Source organism: Oratosquilla oratoria, chromosome 2 (assembly GCF_046742065.1).
Source record: "Oratosquilla oratoria isolate Oo_2021 chromosome 2, ASM4674206v1, whole genome shotgun sequence".
NCBI classification, from domain to species: domain Eukaryota; kingdom Metazoa; phylum Arthropoda; class Malacostraca; order Stomatopoda; family Squillidae; genus Oratosquilla; species Oratosquilla oratoria.
Window position 1 is genome coordinate 73604295 of NC_134778.1, and position 20810 is coordinate 73625104.

Genomic DNA, 20810 nt, shown 5'->3' on the forward strand with positions numbered 1-20810 from the left:
AATAAATTTATCGAGAAACAATATTGCATATTGATTTGATATCTTCGACTAAATTGCTATAATTATTTATTATACTGAAAGATATCCGCTGATGAAATGTTAAATGTTCGAAATCCATTTATTTGTTTATAGATATAATAAACACGGAAAGGACTAAGTAAAACAATAATCCGTTTATATTGATATATAATAAACCTTAAAATAATTATTTACAGTGCTGACACCATATGAAAAAAATACCAAAGAAAAAATAAAAACACTAAAATTCCCGTTTTCTACTTTTAGTTAATGGAATCTGATCCTCTTTCCGACCCTTGGCACCTTTGCCAGACTCTTTCCAATGGGATCTACCGTTTCACGCTCACTTGAGCATTTCAGTGTCCTTCTTCCTCGTAGCCTTCTGGGAGAGCATTGCAGTGAGAGTTATGGAAAAGGGATTTCTTTCCCTCACCCCACGGGAACCGCTGAAAGAAAATGGTTCCTCTGAACTATGACAAGAATTTAGGGGGAGCGTGGCTTGCTATGAAATATTATACATTTCCATATAATGTGAGGAATCTGAATACAGAAATAAAACTTCCATCATTTTGTCCTGGCAGAAGAAAACCTATCAAATAAAAGATAATTATGATTGTCAACTTTATAATATATATATATATATATATATATATATATATATATATATATATATATATATATATATATATATATATATATATATATATATATATTATACTTTTGTGTGTGGCGTGCTTTAGGAGAAAACTGAAGGGGAATCACACAAATGTTGAGAATTTATGAGAAGAATAGAGTGAAAAAGGTTAAGAATCTCTGTCTTATCACGTTCATCTGCCCCTTCATAGGTCATGAATTCTTCACAATTCACAATCTTAGTATCATAATTTATTATTGTCACTGCCGTTATTGATGTCATAAGGCCTTCATTTTTCATTGCTAGTTTCGTATATAACTCTTCTACACTCACCAGATTGATCCCTCTAATAGTACTACATTCACATTTATCCCTTTTTTTTCTTTGTAAAGTGAAACTATACAAGTGTTATCCTCCATTTTTTTTTGGCAAATTCCCCTTCTTTAGGCACACATTAAACAACCCCACTAGCCAATCCACTATGTGTTCCTCCCTTCGGTAGACATTTCATGTTAGACTGATCTTTCATTTCCATCCTTTTCTATAGTCCTGTAATTTTCTCTTTCCATCATAGCGATGAAATTTCTAGTCGCTTTGATTTTTTTTTCTATTTGACTCTGATGTTATTTATTCTTTTCGTCGGCTTACTCTATTTTTTTCAATTTCATTTCCATTTAATTTAATCTAATTTGTCTTTATCATATTTAGTCAAGTTTTACCATCTCTGATTTTTCTACCTATAGCATTTTTACTTCCATTTGATCGTATTTCATATCATTCCTTTCCATTTCATTCTAATCTGTTTAATTCAACCTTATTTAGTTTCATATTATTCAATATGTTTTATCTTATATTCTATTTTGTTTTATTATGTTTAATTCAATTTTACTTTTTTATTTTGTTATATTTTGATTTGTTTTATTGCACTTAATTTTGCTTCATTCCAATCAATTTTAATTTATCTCATTTCATTTCATCTCATTATGTTTAATTTGATTTTACCTTTTTATTTTGTTATATTTTTATTTGTTTTATTGCACTTTATTTTGCTTCATTCCAATGCATTTTAACTGATCTCATTTCATTTAATCTTATTTTGCAGTCGACTTACTAAAGAGCCATAGTGCCCACCTGCTCGACAAGGGCAATTGAGCGCCTCGGACCTCAGCGAAAGGTTCTTCCCCTCTCTTCCTCTCCTCCAGTGCCCCCACTACCATTGACACTGCCCGAGTGTCACCTACCTTGTTGCGAATCCTCAGGTGCTCGTACGGGACGAACTCGGGTCGTGGGTGACCCCCCTCTGGTTCATTGAGCCAGGCGTTGAGCATGCACACGCCCACGCCGGGGAGAGCCACGATGTAAGAAAGCAATTTCCAGTTCTTCATGGCCCCTGGAAAGACGAAGAGTCCGGACTGATCTCATTGAGGTATTCAAGTGGGTCATGAGCTTTCATAAGGGGGATGGAAGACGCAGAGTTCGGGGTGATCTAATAGAGGTGTTCAAGTGGATCAAAGGCTTTAACAAGGGTGATGCAAACAAGGTCATCATATTAAAACAACAGGGCAGGACTCGCAGTAATGGTTATAAACTGGGCAAATTTAGATTTAAAAAGGAAATAGGCAAGAATTGGTTTACTAACAGGGTGGTCGACGAATGGAATAAATTTAGTAGCCATGTAGTAAGCGCTGAAACTATCAATTGTTTTAAGAAAGGATTAGACAGCTTTATGGATGGGGATGACAGGTGGTGATGGATACGGAGCTGCCTAGTGTAGGCCTTATGGTCTCTTGCAGTTTCCTTCATTCTTATGTTCTTATGAAGGCAAGGTCGTCATATTGAGACTGCAGGGCAGGATTCGTTGAATTGGATTCAATTCGACAAATTTGGGTTTAACCCATTAAACTCCGATGACAAGATTCTTGTCATTTGGTCAAATAAAACAAAAAATCATAAAACACCAAAATGTTTGATCAAACACCAGAAAAATATGACGTCAGTCCTCGCTTCGCTGCGAGCGAAGCGAGGATTGACGTCATATTTTTCTGGTGTTTGATCAAACATTTTGGTGTTTCATGATTTTTTGTTTTATTTGACCAAATGACAAGAATCTTGTTATCGGAGTTTAATGGGTTAAGAAGGAAATAGGCAAGAACGGGTTTACCAACAAAATGGTTAGCGAATGGAATAGACTTAGTAACCATGTAGTTAGCTCTGAAATAATCGGATGTTTTAAGAGATGAGATAACTTTATGGATAAGGATGACAAGTGGAAAGGGACATGGAACTACCTAGTGTGGGCCTTATGGTCAACTCCATTCTTATGTTCTTGAATATTACAGAAACAGAACCAAGACTACAATAATCCATACTCAACAGTTCGCCCTCAACTGATTAAAAGCGCCTGGCGACAGTCATAATAGAATGTTAAAACTGCTACAAAGGCGACAAAATTAGTTGGGACATCAGCTGTATAAAATTGTTTGACGTCAGCTCAAAACAAAGTCTCCGAGGTAGAACTCGGGCACGGGTCGTCCTCTCTTATGGAAACCTCTGAAATCCCAAAATTCCAAAATTCGGAACGAAAACGCCTATCGCAAAATACATCAGAATGTTATAATCCTCTTTTTTTGTATCATTATGTTTTGTTATTAATAACCATTATTATTACAAAGAGGATATATAATTTCTTCATTATTACTAGGAGGACATATATTTTCTTCATTATGTTTAACTTTGGTAAATATTTCTTTCATTGTAGAAAGCGTGTTGGCTTGACCCGCCAACAGTGCTTCATAGTGTTAATCCAATCACTTTCAATTACTATTAAAATAGGCTACATAGATATACCGTTTCGAACTTGGGAGCAGTTGGTCGTGAGTTCAATTTCCGGGAACTACTGCATGTTCCGTTGGTTCCCGACGTCCCTAGCCAGGCGAAGAGGTGACCCAAACACCGGCGGCGGCGGCAACAACAACAACAACAACAACAACAATAATAAAAATAATAATAATAATAATAAAAAAGCCAGGCAAAGAGGCGACCCAAACACCGGCAAAAAAAAAGGCTTGTCGCAACTGACAGGTCCTACCCGGAGTTTCTCACTTCCCACTTCGTGGAAGTGAGATGATGAGTTTGAATTTATTTTGCTGCAAGACGCTTGATCACGCGACCTCTCCTCTGGTCACGTGACCAATCGCTCACCTTAGGTCAGCGTCATTGGACGTGAGACAGAATTCACATTACTATCAATGAAAGCAGACACCTACAAGAGGCTCCTTAGAAGCCGGACCGAACGCTATGCTGTGATATATGCCACCATCATAGATGTATGTATAACTTTGTAACTCACTGTGATACACCAGATACAACTACAAAACGACCTCCGAAGTGTATTGGTCTAGTCACTCGCACTGGTAATGTTGTTCTCGCCGCATGAGTTCGAGTCCTCGGGCGCACATTTCTGCATGCACCTAGATGGCTTACAATTAAAGTGCATTGTGGTTGATAAAAATGTGTGTGTGTGAACATATATATATATATATATATATATATATATATATAATTTTCTCTAAGCTTTTTGGTTGACTACAGACGCCAACAAAAATGTGATAAAGTGTTTTCACCATAGGGAACATTCCCAATTTTAGAGACCCTCATTCGAGAAATCCACCTGAAACAGTCGACTGTGGCCAACTTGTTAGGTGTGGAGTTTTTTTTAGTCCCAGACGATTCTATTCGGCTTAGAATAACTGTGTTGAACAACGTCTTTGACCACGATGTCTTGAATTGGCCACACTTTTATTTTAACTTCACGAAGGAGCAAAGCCTTTGATTTCCATGGCCCAATTGTAGGGTTTCTTCTGTATGCTTCCAAGCGATTTTGTTAACTTTGGGTAATCCACAGGAAACAGCTGATCGACTGAGTCGTCGTTGCTTATTGTTTGTTTAATGAAACAGCTGATGAGCTGAGTCGTCGTTGTTTATTGCTTGTTTACTAAAACAACTGATGAGTTGAGTTATCGCTATGTATTGCTTGTTTACTGAAACAGCTGATGAGTTGAGTTATCGCTATGTATAGTTTGTTTACTGAAACAGCTGATTAGTTAAGTCGTGGTTGCGTATTGTTTGTTTACTGAAACAGCTGATCGATGGAGTCGTTCGTCCTTGGAGTGTTGCCTATTGACTAAAACAGCTGATTCGTGAAGCCGTAGTCGTGCGTTGCAACGACCAATAGTCGACATTGGATGTTGTTTGTTTACTAAAACAGCTGATCGAGTGGGCTGTCAATGTCCTTTTTTGCTTTCTTCTTTTCTTCTTCTTCTTCTTCGTCTTCTAGGTTTGCGGAGCTAGTACCTGCTTAGATCTCAGCCTTGCAGGTGATCCAGAACAGTTCATACGTATGCCACTGTTATTAGCGTTGGCTCCCTGCTCGGGGGCAGGAGGGAGGCGGGGATGGATGGATACCTCTCCACCGCAGGCGTCGCCAGGGTGGGGGTGGGAGTGCCACCTACAGTTGTGGGGTGGGTACCCCCTCTCCCTTTGTCTTTTGTTTACTAAAATCAGCTGATGGGTCAGACGTGTTTGGCACGTGCTGTTTGTGAACTACAAACGATCACGTGATCACCACGGCTGGCACGGGTTCCCTACATGTCCTGCCAAGTATTTCGGTTACTACGAGGCTGGGCGCACGTGTCAAAAGGCGAATTTTTGTTCATGCCCGTAACAGGCGATTTCAGTCAGGCAAGAGAAAGATGTGATCAAAGGGACCTAATTTGTGATGAAGTCAGGTGGCGCGTATCCTTCTGCGCGTGCAAACGCACACACATTCCATTATATGAACAATATTTTTAACAAAAACCTGATACGCCCCAGATTGGAGTACACTGCAGTGTGTGTGTGTGTGTGTGTGTGTGTGTGTGTGTGCGTGCGCGCGCGATATTCACCATGGTCTTGGATCACGTGCTGGACTAGTGATCGTGTGTATGTGTATTTACCTACCTAGTTGTATTATACAGGAAGGGGAGCTATATTCGTAGTGACCCGTCTTTGTATCTCGCTGCATCTAGTTTGTTCTTAAATTAATGTATGGTGTTTGCACACACTATTGTTTCGTCCAATTTGTTCCAGACATCCACCACTCCGTGTAGAAAACTTTTTTTTTTCAGGTCTCCTCCATAACTATCCTTTTTGAGTTTCTTTTCATGTCCTCTTGTTTTTGTTTTATCCCACCTTCTTAAGTCTTCTCTGTCAAAGACATCCATGTCTTTCAGACGATTCTGTAAATGTCCAATAGATCTCCTCTTCCTCTTCTTTGTTCCAGCGTTGGTAGTTCCAGTTTAGACAATCTTTGTTCGTATGTTAATTTTGAAAGTATTGGGGGCATCTTTGTCGTTGCTCTTTGGATTCATTCTAATTATATATATATATATATATATATATATATATATATATATATATATATATATATATATATACTGTATATATATATATATTATACTGGGTATCCATAGTGTCGCAGCGTACTCCAATCGCTGTGACAGTGTAACTAACATTTTCTCTACCATTACCTCATTTAAGTAATTAAAAGCCGACTTTATTGACCTTAGTAATTTATAGGTTTCTCCATTTTGTTTGTATGCTTGTCTGGGGACATGTCCTTGGTGATCATTATTCCTAGGTTCTTTTCCGATTTTTTTTTCTTTCTACCGATTCTATATTGTCCTGATTTTTATTTTTACTTTTCCAAACTCTATTATACTACATTTCTTAATGTTGAAGTTCACTTCACACTTTTAGCTTCATTCCCAGACTTTGTCCAGGTCTCCCTGTAGCGATGCACAGTCTTTTTCTGTACTTACTTTCTTTAGTAGTTTTGCATCGTCTGCAAATAAGTTCATATAACATTCTACACCTCCATCCATGTCATTTATATATATATGGCAAACATTATCGGAGCTAATACTGAACCCTGTGGGACTCCACTTATCATGTCTTCCCAGTTCGAGTTTTTATCTCTAAGCACCACTCTCATTTTATTCCCATGTAAGAAATCTTCCATCCATTTCAATAATTTTCCTTGTACACCTGTTGCTTGGAGTTTTCTTGATAACTTTTTGTGTTACTTTGTCAAACGCAATCTGCCCATCCGCCCCCTTCTTGCATTATACCACCTTGAATAAACAGCTGATTTACGTGTGTGTTTTTGTGTGAATAGCAAATATATTCAAATAGTAGCAACCAATATGTTTTTAGTCTCTGGGAAAAAATAAGATAGTGGAATAGCCAACATTTTAAACCGATGATACAAAAGTGCTATTCAAAACTACGAAAGGAGTGGATACGATCGACAAAGAAGACTTTCTAATGTTGGATAAGAAATAAATACATGAGAACTCAGCAAAAAATGTCTGGGTGTGATTTCTTAAAGATTACCAATACAAGGATAAATATTTAAGGATATCAAATAAACATTAGGGAATCCTAGACAGTGTTCAGTTTTAGAAGACATTATTTCAAGTTACTAAAAATATATGCAGACATTTAACACATAACTAATCTTATCAAGTGTTCTATTCATCAATATTCGTGTAGCTGGAAACAGGATATATCATAGATTCAGCATATCATGAGAGGCTTTAAATTTTTCTATGGGAGAACAGTATAAAAAAAAAGTATATTTCCCCCCTTTCTCTTCCATTTTTTCTGTTGGTGAGGGACAATCGTTTTCTATGATTGTTGGCATAGGCCTCCGGTTTGGTTGGCCGTTCTCCATCATGACGTCTCGTCGTCCATGGCTACCGATCGGCATCATAGTCAAGGAATTCAGTTGTCCTAAGATCACTTGAAAATAACCTAAAAATAGCTAATTCGCACTATGCTGCCTTTTAATGCTCATATACCTATGTGTAGATTTTTAGTTACAAGATGAATATAAAAAATCTACTGCATTGCCAACTGAGTTATCAGAATTTTGGTAAAAAAGAAGAAAAATGTACATTATTTACTAAAGGTAAGGACTATTTTCGTTTCATTATTCTCATTTTTTATATATCCTACTCTAGAATTATAAAATAGAAATAAATTAATAAATATATTAATAATAAATAAACCAATCAATAAATTGATATACAAGTAACAAGATCACATCGGAGTAGCATATAACACTGGCTATATACTGTTAGCTAACTTTGCTTCTCTGTGACGTCACCAATCATGAAATACACCCGCTATGACGTCATTTTCCTTGGTAAGAAAAAAAAAATGGCGTATTGTCCCCCATATAGTGCTGCTACATAACCACTCACTCATTTTTTCTGTCATGAAAGCCATTTTGTTGAGTTGAAGTTCATACACAGAGAAAAACGGTCTCTCGATCGATGAACACCCAGTTTTGTTCAGTCAAACGGGGATAAATAGAAGCTAGTGAGGTTTGGCAAAATGCCCTGAGTCGACGCATCTGCAAGAGTAAATTCTTGGCGAGCGGGTCTCTTCCCCGGCTCCGTCACCACCCCAACCCCCAACCCCCGCCCCCACATCCCACTGCAGTTCGGGTGGCGTCTTGTTTTCCACACAATATTTCGGCATTATGGTTCTCCATTCATCCCACGTGCCATTGTGATTTTTAATAGTATGCTAAGGAACAACATTGTTTAAATGAGGAGCTGTTTCATGAAATGGTCGATGGGGGAGGGGGGGCGTAGTTCAAAGATGTAGGCAATGTTTCGATCGTGGGAAACAGTTCGAAAACATGCGCGACATGACGTCATATCTGCATGCCCCGCCGTGCCTCCGTTGAACATCAACTCTCATGCGACGCTGTTTTTGGAGCCTAACCTAACTCACTGGCAACCCCGTTATTATGTTCCTGTATTAATTTATCAACTGGCTATGCGTATCTGGTGAAGTAAATAATACCACGATCTATTGTCTCAGCAACAACGAGTAAAAATATTACAGACATTCTCCACTGTATTCTCTATACCCCTTTCAAAATCTTCTAATATAGAGATTGGGACTTTGAAGGGAACGGAAAGGAGGGGGAAGAGGAGAAAACGGTGAGAAGTGAGTGTGAGAGCTGTAGAGGAGCAGGAAAAGAGAGGAGGGAGGGAGAGGACCAACAAGAACAAGGTTGGAGAGGATCAGGGGAGGAAGAGAGGAGGAGGGTGTTGGGGAGTGAGAGGGGCAACAAGAAGGGAGGAGAGTGAGTGGTGAGGAACTGAAAGGGATGAGAGTGAGTGGTGAGGGAGTGGGAGGAGAGTGAGTGGAAGGGAGGGGAAGAATGCGTTGTCACGGTGAAGGAATAGGCTGAGGAAGAGGGAAAATAGATGCAGGAATGGGGGAGGGGAGACAGTGTGGGTTACATGAAAGGGTGCCACGAAAATGAATCAAACAACCTGTTGAAAGGAAGAGATTAAATATCAGTTGGGAGTATATGGTACTAGCCATCGCCAGGCGATTTAATTCAGATCGAGGAATCGCTTGCAGTGCGCGCCAGCTAATTTCATCCGTCCTCGTCCCGTGCCGGGTCTTGCCGTAGTTCTACAGTCTGGCCTGTAGCACACCTTTCCCATTCGAACGCACTCATACACATATGCACGGGTAGACTGTGCAAACTTAGGCAAGGGTAGTAACTTTCATAGGTATAGTATGTGTTCTGCATACCTCCAGACTGTTGGAGAACGTGGGGTGGGGTACGGTGGGGGGTAGGTGAGAGGGTGGATGGGAAAGAGTGGGGAGGTTCGGGTAGGGGGTAGGCGGATACGTATTACATTGCAACTTATGTCCACAGTCATTATTTTAATACTGTATATATGTCTTTATAGCTTAATATTAATCCAAGCATATAGGAAATAATACGAGTGAATTTATTACCCACATGTTGATATGCAATAGTTTATGGCTAATGAGCTGACCGTTTTCCTACCGAGGTTGCCAGCAAGAGCCCAACATGTCGTACAGCAACAATGCAAGCAATGCAGGACGTATGATGATACCTAACTTATCTCTAAGCAACCTTGAACACATTCCATATCTAGGTTACCACACGGTTATACAAAATCGGTTGGCATTACTGAACATAGCATACAATGTTCTGTCGCTACGAGATAGATTGATCTAGATTTATTAGATTTAAGTCATTAGTCTAGCTCTGGGTTTTGTCACACATGAATAAAATTGTCTGGTATCGCTTACATCAAATATACACCTTTGGCATGGAAATGGTAATTTTGTAATTATCTACCACTTGATGTAAGATGAAATTATAATTTCTTACTTCATAGACTAGATTTTATATTCCAAATCTTACGTTATGGTGAATTTGCACACAATGACAATATGGTATACCTGACATTTTTATCTATTATACTTTGTTTTCTTCCACGTCATCTGCGCTGCATAAGACTTCACATATCGGTGCACAAACCAAGCAGCATTTGTGAGACTTCGTCAAATGATGCGTCATTAACTGATAACATAATTTTTCACTACTTGGCCTATGTTACCACACTTATTTTCGTTTTAATGTGACGAAACACATACTAATGAAGTTGAAATAATGCAGCCACAGAAAATCGTACACTCACTAAATTTACTCTGTGTACCTGCTTAGAAGGCTTCCAATAGGCCTTAGTCACTTCGCTGGGGGTAGTTCTTGGCCGGCTGGCGGTTATTTCTTATTACTAGGAACAAAAATCAGTTAAATATAATTCTTTAAAAGCTTATTCGATTTTTCATTACCTTCGTGGACTTCTGGACCAATGGCACTCGCCCGGGCGAGGCTGGTTGAAAAGTTGCAACGAGCGATTTTAGCTAGTGTCAACGCCATTTCTGTGTCTCCCTGACTGGCGTCCCAGAATTGCATAGGCCGGGGCTATATTTAGGCGCATGCAAGCAAATGCGCTTTGAAAAGGATAAACAGTTTTCGAAACAAATATGTACTAAAATATTTGTTTCAGAGAAGATAAAATGCAAATATTTATTTAGAATCGTACAGCTAAGTATATTCATACTTATTCACTACATCATAACCAAAACTATTTCCAATTTGTTCAAGGCGTCATGATAATTTCCTTTGATTAAGATTACATTTGTTCAGAATACTATTTAGAAATAAGACAAAAATTCATCATGATTAGAAAATAAGATAATAATGTGAAATACATATCGACTGTGCAAAGTTGTTTAATTCTAAAGTGAGTGATATATTTTGAAGTGAGTGATATCTTCTACTCACTTTATCATTTTTCACAATGAATATGAATTAATTTTATAAGTCAAAATACAAGTAATTACAAGACAGCTGAATGACCACAATGTTTACTAGTTGTAACTTGCTTTCGTGCAAGCACAAGCAAGCAGCCTTCAGCGAGCAACTGCTACTACGTCACAGGCCGAGTGGATTCATAATTACTTATCAACGCATGGATTGTAATAAGATAAAACGCAGCACTCTTCCTTACTTATTCATGCTGCAGAATATTCACATATTCTGATTTAATGTCTGTTGTATGTCACCTTATGTAGTGTCCGTTCTTACATACTAGCGGAGACGTCAGAAACTGAACAGACTCGTTTGGTGTTACATGGATAAAATCAATAAAGTTAATGATGCAATTTAATGGGATAATCGAGATGGATTATGATACATTGAAACCAGAAAAAGACAGGGATTTCTATAAGCTGAATATATCTGGCATTAGCTTAACAATGAAAAAATACTCTCAAGAATAGGGAAATCATCCTACTGTAAGTAAATTTGAATATCTAAGGAGTAATGGAGGATCGCCAATTATAAGTTGATATATTTGAATTTGCATGACTGCAAGATTCCATAATATTGATTCCATTATATTTTTAATTGTGTTTGCAGAAATAAGTGAATAGAAAATAAGACATATTCTATGCAATCTGCAACAATTTGCAGAACGATTAATGCGTTTAATTGGAAACTGTGTGTGTGTGGGGGGGTATTTCAAGCATATAACTTGATAAACTTCTAAATGGTTCATCTGCTCCTAATATACAGGACTCGTTTTGAGATCTGTTAAAACATAACGAGCTGGCTACACCAACTATGTTGGGTAATTATTTATTCATTTAGGTTATAACAACTTTATTTATAGATTTGGTCATGTATGAACTCAGATCTCTCATCCAGGAAGGTAATAAATGTCGATCATGAGTCCAACACGTGGTCCAAGACTTTAGTTAATCACACACACACACACACACACACACACTTCAACGAACGGATGGCTTAGAAGACGTTCTGAAGAAAATTGAAGTTTCGTGGATCCCAACGCAAAGAGAAGTGCCTATTGTATTTACAGGGTGGGGGGGAAATTGCTCATGGGGTAGTAGGAAAGTAGGGAAAGAGGAGAAGGGGAGGGATTGCTGAGGGAAATGGAAGGAAATGAAGAAGGAGAGGACTTGGCCCAGGCAGACAGGCGAAAGGTAAACAAACGGCCCCCCGGCCAGCTGAGCGACGATGAAATGTCTAATAAAAAATGTAAAGATTAGAAGTATAGATAAGAGCAATACAGTAGAAAGTGATGAGAATATTTTCCAGGGATTTAAAGAGGGTGGGGGGGACACAACCCCCCCCCCCCGACTGACAAGACTAGAAGAGAAGGTCGATAAGATCATCGAGGACTTGGAGCGTAGGTTCGGTCATGTTAACAACATTATACGGAGAGTTGAAAAATTGGAAGAACTAGAGAAGGCGAACAAAAACTTAACTAAGGAAATTGAAGAATTAAAAAAACAGTTAAAAGAAGTAAAATATGAGAATAAAGTCTTAAAGGAGAATAATAAGGAGGGTTGGAAAAAAATCCAAGAAAATAGGAAAGTTGCATTCACTGACATAATCAGACAGCAAATGAATGAACAAACTGAAAACTCAGTTATTAAAGTGATGAGACAGAAGGAGAATATAGTAAGAGACTTAGCAGACAGAAAGAAATGTATAGTTATATTAGGAATGGAAGAGAAATATAACCCAGATAGAACCACAAGAATCAAAGAGGAAAATGAAAAAGTAAGAAATTTACTAGAATTAGTTCAGGAAGATGAACCAGAAATAATGAAACAAATCGAAGAGAAATTCAGGCTCGGGAAATATAGTACAGACAAAACCAGACCAAGATTAAATTCAGGTAACAAACTACGGCTGAGAATATCTTATCCAAAACAGGGAAACTAGCAACAAGTGAACAATATAAAAAGGTATGGATAAAAAAGGAAATGAATAAAGAGGAAAGAGAGGAAGAAAAACAGAAAAGACTTGAAGCTAAGGAAAAAAACGAGATAAGAACGGAGTCAGAAAAAGAGAGATTCTATTGGAGAGTAGTGAATATGAAACTAAAGAAAGTCGACATACAAGAGAAAAACAAAAGGGAAACAGAGAACACAATGGAAGTGGCAGAAAACTAAGAGTGTCTTACACAAATATAGATGGATTAATAACAGGATTGAATGAGCTGAATGATTATTTGAAAGAAAAAGAACCAGACATAATGGGAATTGTAGAAACAAAATTAAAAGGTCCACTACCACCCAACAGTGTAGGACATGATGCATATAATTATTGGATTAGAAACAGAGTGAAAAAAGAAGGGGGTGGAGTTATGTTCCTGACTAAGAAGGATATAAACGTGAAGTGTGTCACATATGGAAAGAATACAGAAGAGATGATAATGATGGAAGTAGAAGATAGAGATAAGAAGATCAGAAAGTTTGTGATAAATTATGTGCCCCCGAAAACAGCCTCATGGGAAGAGAGTGAACATAAAAGTATGTTACAGGACACAAAGATAACATTAAACAAGATAATGGAAGAGGGAGGAAAAATATTTATGATGGGCGACTTTAATTGCAAAGAAATCTGCTGGGAAGAGATGACAGTAAAGGGTGGAGACGGCTCATGGGGAAACGCTCTACTTGAGATGGTTACTGACCATACAATGACACAATGGATACAGGAGAACACTAGGTATAGAAATGAAGAAGAGCCATCGAGACTAGACCTAATGATTACATCCGAACCTAGAATAGTGGACAAAATTGAATATAAAACACCAATAAGTAAAAGTGACCACATATTGATTGAACTGGAACTTAATGAAGAAAAATATATCAAAAGAAATGAACAATATAGAAAAGGAAGAATGATGTATGAAAAAACAAACTTTGATAAAATAAGAGAATTATTTCAAAAGGAAAACTGGGAAGAAATATACAAAGAAGAAACAACAGTAGAAGAGAAATGGAATATTTTGACAAAAATTTACAAAAAAGGAGTGGAAAAGTATGTCCCAAGACAAAAACAAGAAAAAGAATATGTAAAATGCTGGTACAACAAAAGTTGTAGGGAGTTAAAAGACAAAAGAGACAAAGCCTGGACCAGATGGAAAAAAGACAGAAGACCTGAAAAATGGAAAATATATACCTGTTATAGAAATGAATATGTACAAACGTGCAGAGAGGAAAAGAGAAAATATGAAAAAGATATCATAGAAAAGTGTAAAGATCAACCAAAACTATTCTACAGATTTTTAAACAATAAACTGAAAAACAAACAAGACTTGGAGAAATTAAGACAAGAGGGAGTTGAATACACTGAGGAAATGGAAATGGCGGAAATTATGAACAAACATTTTAAATCAGTGTTTACAAGGGAGAACATACAACCTGAAGAGAACGAATGGAAAGAGAAAGTCCCCCCTATGGAAGAAATAGAAGTAACAAAGAATGAAATATTAACACACTTGAGTAATCTTGATGTCAGAAAATCGCATGGACCAGATGAAATAGCAAACTGAATACTGAAAGAATGCAGGAATGAACTGGCAGACATAATACATAGCATACTAAATAGTTCCTTGAAAGAAGGAAAAGTTCCAGATGATTGGAAAAAAGCAAATATAGTACCTATATATAAAGGAGGAAATAAAGAAGAACCTTCCAACTATAGACCAGTCTCTCTAACAAGTACAATAGCAAAAATTTGTGAAAGAATTATCAAAAGTAGATGGGTAAAATATTTAGAAAAAAAAAAGTGTTAAATCCAAGGCAATTTGGATTCAGACAAGGACGATCATGCGTCACCAATTTAATATGTTTCTATTCAAGGCTAATAGATATAATACAAGAAAGAGATGGATGGGCGGACTGTGCATTTTTAGACCTAAAGAAAGCTTTTGACAAAGTACCACATAAGAAGTTGCTTAAGAAATTAGAAACTGAAGGAGGAATACAGGGCAAACTACTAAATTGGATGGAAGACTTTTTGCAAGAAAGAAAAATGAGAGTAGTGATAAGAGACCAGCACTCAAAATGGGATGAAGTAATAAGCGGTGTTCCGCAGGGAACAGTTCTGGCCCCAATAATGTTTGCTATATATATTAATGATATGGATGAAGGAATTGAAAGCTATATGAGCTTCTTTGCAGAAGATGCAAAACTACTGAAAAGAGTGAAAACTGAAGAAGTTTGTGAATCACTACAGAGAGATCTAAATAAAGTACAGGAATGGAGTAGGAAGTGGGAGATGGAGTTCAATACAAAAAAGTGTAGTATAATGGAATTTGGAAAAAGCAAAAACAGAATAACAAGAGCATATAAATTGGGAGAAGAAGGAATAAAAAAAGTAGAAAATGAGAAGGACCTGGGAGTCATTGTTATGAATAATATGTCACCTGAGAAACATATAAATAAGATTTTTGGAGAAACTTATAATTTAATAAGAACAATCAAAGTTGCATTTACATACCTGGATGAAGAAATGGTGAAGAAAATTCTAATCACCCTGATAAGACCAAGATTGGAATATGCAGCAACGATATGGTCACCAAGTACAAAAAAATGTATAAAAAAAAATTGAAAGAATACAAAGAGCAATTACAAAATTGGCACCTACACTCTCAAAACTATCATATGAAGAGAGACTAGAAAAACTTGAACTACAGACACTAGAGCAAAGAAGAGAGAGAGGAGATTTGATAGCTATTTACAGAATCATGAAAGGCATAGAAATTACTGATAGAGAGAATCTGATAAAATGGGATGACAGAAATACTAGAGGACACGGAAAGAAAATAAAAAAAAGACAGCTATAGAAGAGATTTGAAAAAGAACAGCTTTCCTCACAGAGTAATAGACAGTTGGAACAAGTTAGATGAGAAAGTGGTGTGTGCAAAAACAATACATGAATTTAAAAATAGTTTAGATATAATGAGATATGAAGACGGGACCCCACGAGCATAGCTCCCCTTCCCGTAAAATACAACTAGGTACAACTAGGTAAATACACACACACACACACACACACACACACACACACACACACACACACACACACACACACACACACACACACACACACACACACACACACACACACACACACACACACACACACACACACACACACACACACACACACACACACACACACACACACACACACACCGACTCGGTGGCATAGTTGGTAGAGCGCTGAACTGGGAAGCAGAAATGCTCCCAGCACCCAGTTCGAATCCTGCCCAGGGCCGAAATTATTTCGGTATCGTTGTGCCTCGGGTCGTTACTCTGACTCTCGTGGGCGGGGAGTTGGGGGTGTGTGTGTGTGCAAGGTCATAGCATTACCCATAGATCGGACCTACGAGCTCTGAGCTCTCTTCCAGGAGGGAAATAGCTGTCGATCACGAGTCCAACACGTGATCCAAAGACCAAGTGAATACACACACACACACACACAAACAAACAACCACCAAACCCAAGACCAGTATGGATAAGCCAATACAATAATGGCCGTGTGATTAGAAAAGTGAATGGTGCTACTATAGCGTGAGGTCTACCGCCATAAGTCGCCTACCCAGGTGCATCCTGAGGTCTACCACGTGACCCGCGTTCCTCCTCCGGGACGCGAATTTTTTTTTTTCCCACGAGACTTCTGGACCCCAATATTAACTCAATTGCATTACAGCCAATCAGAACGCACCTGACTTTCATACGTCAGGCATCATACGCGTTTACGTTTCGGATGAATAGAGGGAAGAGGGGAAGCGGTCATAGCAGAAATTAAAAAAAAAAAAATTAATGTGCAGAATTATCATATCATTCCCCTATAGTAGCGTCACCTTGTTGCCATGCCCCTTCACTACGGGCCTCTGCAGACACTGGATGCCTTGTGCAAGTCTCACGATATATCACGCTATTTATACATTTCTATGTGTGTTGTAGAAATACGTTTGGCACGAGTAGCCAGAGTACGAAAAGTCCCGAACGGCTGTGTATAACCCAAACTTTCACGCCCTAGTCACTTCCATAAGATGACGCCTACGTGGGCGTCATGAGGATTGCAAGTGTGTACGCGAGGATGCCGATATGGGCTTCTTGATTATATTTATTGTAGTCGTGCCTGCGTGACCCCCATACTCTCTAAACAAACTGGCTTCATCATATTTTCTATGGTTATCAAAATTCACGGGTGAAAGCTAATGCTGCCAGACGTGCGATGTGACCCGTAGTGAAGGGGCATGGCAACAAGGTGACGCTACTGTAGGGGGAATGATATGATAATTCTGCACATGAAAAATGTTTTTAAATTTCTGCTATGACCGCTTCCCCTCTTCCCTCTATTCATCCGAAACGTATGAAAGTCAGGTGCGTTCTGATTGACTGTAATGCAATTGAGTTAATATTGGGGTCCAGAAGTCTCGTGGAAAAAAAAAAAAAAAAATCGCCTCCAGGACGCTCCCCTCACCTGTCCATCAAACGTGTCCTGTCCAAATACACCAAAAACGTGACCTGACCTAACCTAACCTAACCTATTTGTGTCATTCTTAGAAGATGTACCTAGTGTGTATAGCTAGAATAAATGTATGGAAATATATGATAACAAGTTTATTTTTACATTTCTGCCTTTAAAATGAGTGTAATTAGAAATCCAATTAGCAGTCTAAGTCATTCCTAGGATATGTACAAAATATGTGTTTATCGCTAAAATAAAAGTATGGAAATGGTAGACCTCACGGTTTAGTGCTAACGAGAGGTAGATCTCACGCTATAGTGTTAACGGGAGGAAGATATCACGCTATAGTGTGGTAGACCTCACGCTATAGTAGCCCCAAGTGAGTGGATTAAATTTAAATTAAAGAATACTCGTCAGAGATATTATATATATATATATATATATATATACATATATATATATATATATATATATATATATATATATATATATATATATATATATATATATGTATATTTATATATACATATATATATATATATATATATATATATATATATATATATACATATATACATGTAAAAATGTAAGAGGCTAGTAGATAAGTTAAGAGAAACAGGGGTAGATGGCGAGTGTTGTATTTTTGTGGTTTGGGTGTTTGTAAAGAGCACAGTTCACAGGCGAGGGATTGCATAAGTTCGCTCTCAGCGTTATATTTTATAAACAATGGCCGGGGGCCTGATACCCATTGATGACGTGTACATGTTTTGTTAACTTGTAAACTGAAGGTTCGAGATTGCTTTGGTAAACAATATTGTATATAGACTTATAACAACGAATCTCATTGGGGAAAGGATGGAGGAGAAAAATCAATTGGTTTACGATTGTAAGATCACGCAAATTCACCTCGGACATAACATACGTGTTCTCGGGGAAGTCCTTGAGTGTACCTCTGAGAAGAACGTTGTAATAGAATTTATTCAAGAGAGATACAGAAGGAAAAATCTATATTTACTTTAACCTCGTTTGAAGACTAATCACTTAAAAAAGTGAAAAACAAAGACAGTGGTGAAAGTTGGGAGAAAGTGAAAAGGAGATTGATATACACACACACACACACACACACACACACACACACACACACACACACACACACACACACACACATATATATATATATATATATATATATATATATATATATATATATATATATATATATATACGTGTGTGTGTGTGTCGATTTGTTTGTAGTCTGCATTGGGTTTGGAGGCATTGAGACAAACGAAGTTGTGGTTTGTTTTCTTTAACATCTCAAAGCATTACACTAAGAAAATACTGGCCGTTGCCAATGGTGCTATTTAACATATAAACTAAAATGGTGGCTGTTGCCAAATAAAAAGGTTATGTACAATATATTTTCTACTATCTACAGCTTAATCTACTTCTACAATGTACAATACATGAACTGAGTATGGACACTCAGTATTCATGCATAGATTTTCTATATACAAGCATGGAAAACATAGAAAATTATATCGGTCGTATGACGACTTGCAGTTAGCAATGGTGGCTGCAGGTGTTCTACACACGCGTCCACGCTGGATATCTAAGTGACTGAACATTTCATTCAAGCATCTTGCAACATGTGTGTGTATTTGTATACAGTATATATGATTCGGTTTAACGTCGAGAATTTTCCGTGTCAGGAGGCTAGGACGGTGCCCCTTACAGAGGACTTTATAGCTTGGAATATCACTTACCATGGTCTTAGTCCAACTCGATGGCGGCAGCGTTCGAACTGCCGTCACCTCGATCTCCGCCGCAAGTAGCGACGCTTTAACCCGTTCGGCTATCTTCCACCCCCCTTCAGTCTGGCGGCTTAATCCACGGGCTTTATGGCTAATGACAGGCGAGACACTGAGATCACGCTCACCAATCAATAGCATAACATAAGTAGCCATGATCCTAAATCAGCATTTCTCAGCATGTCTCAAGGAACCCTTGAAAAAAGCATATCTTTCTCATTTTATTTTCATCGTATTAATAGGTTAGATAGGATGATGTCTATATTACATTATTATAATAACCAAGGATATGTCGTGCGTATTTAATCATATTACGGATATGAAATTAAATGAAAAATCAAAAGTGCATTAGGTTATCTCACTTGTTCTCGCGGAACTCTAGAGTATACATCGACTGTTTACGGAATGAGAGGTACTGGCGCGCGTACTCCTCTGGAAGACGCGCACTAGGCTCCTGGAGTGGGATGGTGTGTCACAGACTCAAAACCAATACAATGAAATAATCTACTGTAGCCAAAACTAGGCGGTTTCGTTCATTTCTGGAGGAATGGAGTGTTCTTGTAATGAAAGGATCAAGAGAGGGTGATTTTGACAGGAGCTCTTTCTGTTTAAAATTTGGTTATTGCATTCAGTTTGGGGTTGGAGGTTATTTTGATAAACTACTCGAGCACCCCCTTTTATTATCATCATCAGCATTATAAACACAGTATATATATATATATATATATATATATATATATATATATATATACATATATATATATATATGTATATATATATATATATATATATATGTGTGTGTGTGTGTGTGTGTGTGTGTGTGTGTGTGTGTGTGTGTGTGTGTGTGTGTGTGTGTGTGTGTGTGTGTGTGTGTGTGTGTGTGTGTGTGTGTGTGTGTGTGTGTGTGTGTGTGTGTGTGTGTGTGTGTGTGTGTGTGTGTGTGTGTCAAGTGATTTTGTCCAACTCCTTAGGGGCGGGATTTGTGGTTAAAGGATGATGTACATGTTTATATATTTATTTATTTATTTGTGCAATTATATATGTTCATATATTTCCTCATTTGTTTATTCACTTATTCTATTGTTTGTTCATATATTCATTTAATTATGTATTCATCTACTTATCAATTCAATAAGTTAAAATCAATTAATTTATCTATCTATCTACTCACCCTGTGAGTGGGGTAGAAGAATACTGTCACCGGGTGTTCCTACTTGAGTCGTACAAGACGAAAAAACGGGACGGGGAAAGAACTAGGCTTCCAACTCTCCGTGGCCCCAAAAAAGGATCCCCCCCCCCAAAAAAAAGGGCATAAGCGGGTCTTTGAGGAGTTTTCCAACCAGAACCCTAAGGTTTGGATGTTTTAGTGAGCGTAGATGTGGTACAGATGTGAGTGAAATGGAAGAGATAGGCAGTATGTTTGTGAGAAGAAAGGTTGATATGTTGGCATTGAGTGAAACTAAGTTGAAAGGGAGGGGTGAGTTTGAGTTTGGGATTGTAGTTGGGAGGGTGTCAGGAGTGAATAGCTCAAAAGTTCACGTGAATGTTTCACTGTCTCTTCTATATTTCTCCGTATGTAAAATCTAAGAACACCATC

At 37.8% G+C, this 20810-nt stretch overlaps 1 protein-coding gene across 1 annotated transcript; it reads right to left on the reverse strand.

Annotated features, from left to right (window-relative positions):
- Window positions 1-169: 169 nt before the first annotated feature.
- LOC143040033 (cytochrome c oxidase subunit 6A, mitochondrial-like) lies at window positions 170-10548 on the reverse strand. The gene is made up of 3 exons (XM_076210583.1): window positions 10391-10548; window positions 1894-2042; window positions 170-464 (listed from the first exon to the last, which is right to left on the reverse strand). Exons 1-3 carry the CDS (start codon window positions 10512-10514, stop codon window positions 375-377), a joined length of 363 nt encoding a protein of 120 aa, XP_076066698.1. The 5' UTR covers window positions 10515-10548; the 3' UTR covers window positions 170-374.
- Between the last annotated feature and the right edge of the window lie 10262 nt (window positions 10549-20810).

Excerpts from the sequence above, each read along its gene's own strand:
- LOC143040033 (XM_076210583.1), bottom strand. The coding sequence starts at position 10,514 with ATGCAATTCTGGGACGCCAGTCAGGGAGACACAGAAATGGCGTTGACA. Across the intron at positions 2,043-10,390 it reads TGGTCCAGAAGTCCACGAAG|GGGCCATGAAGAACTGGAAA; the intron begins GTAATGAAAAAT and ends TCGTCTTTCCAG. Across the intron at positions 465-1,893 it reads ACCTGAGGATTCGCAACAAG|CGGTTCCCGTGGGGTGAGGG; the intron begins GTAGGTGACACT and ends ATTTTCTTTCAG.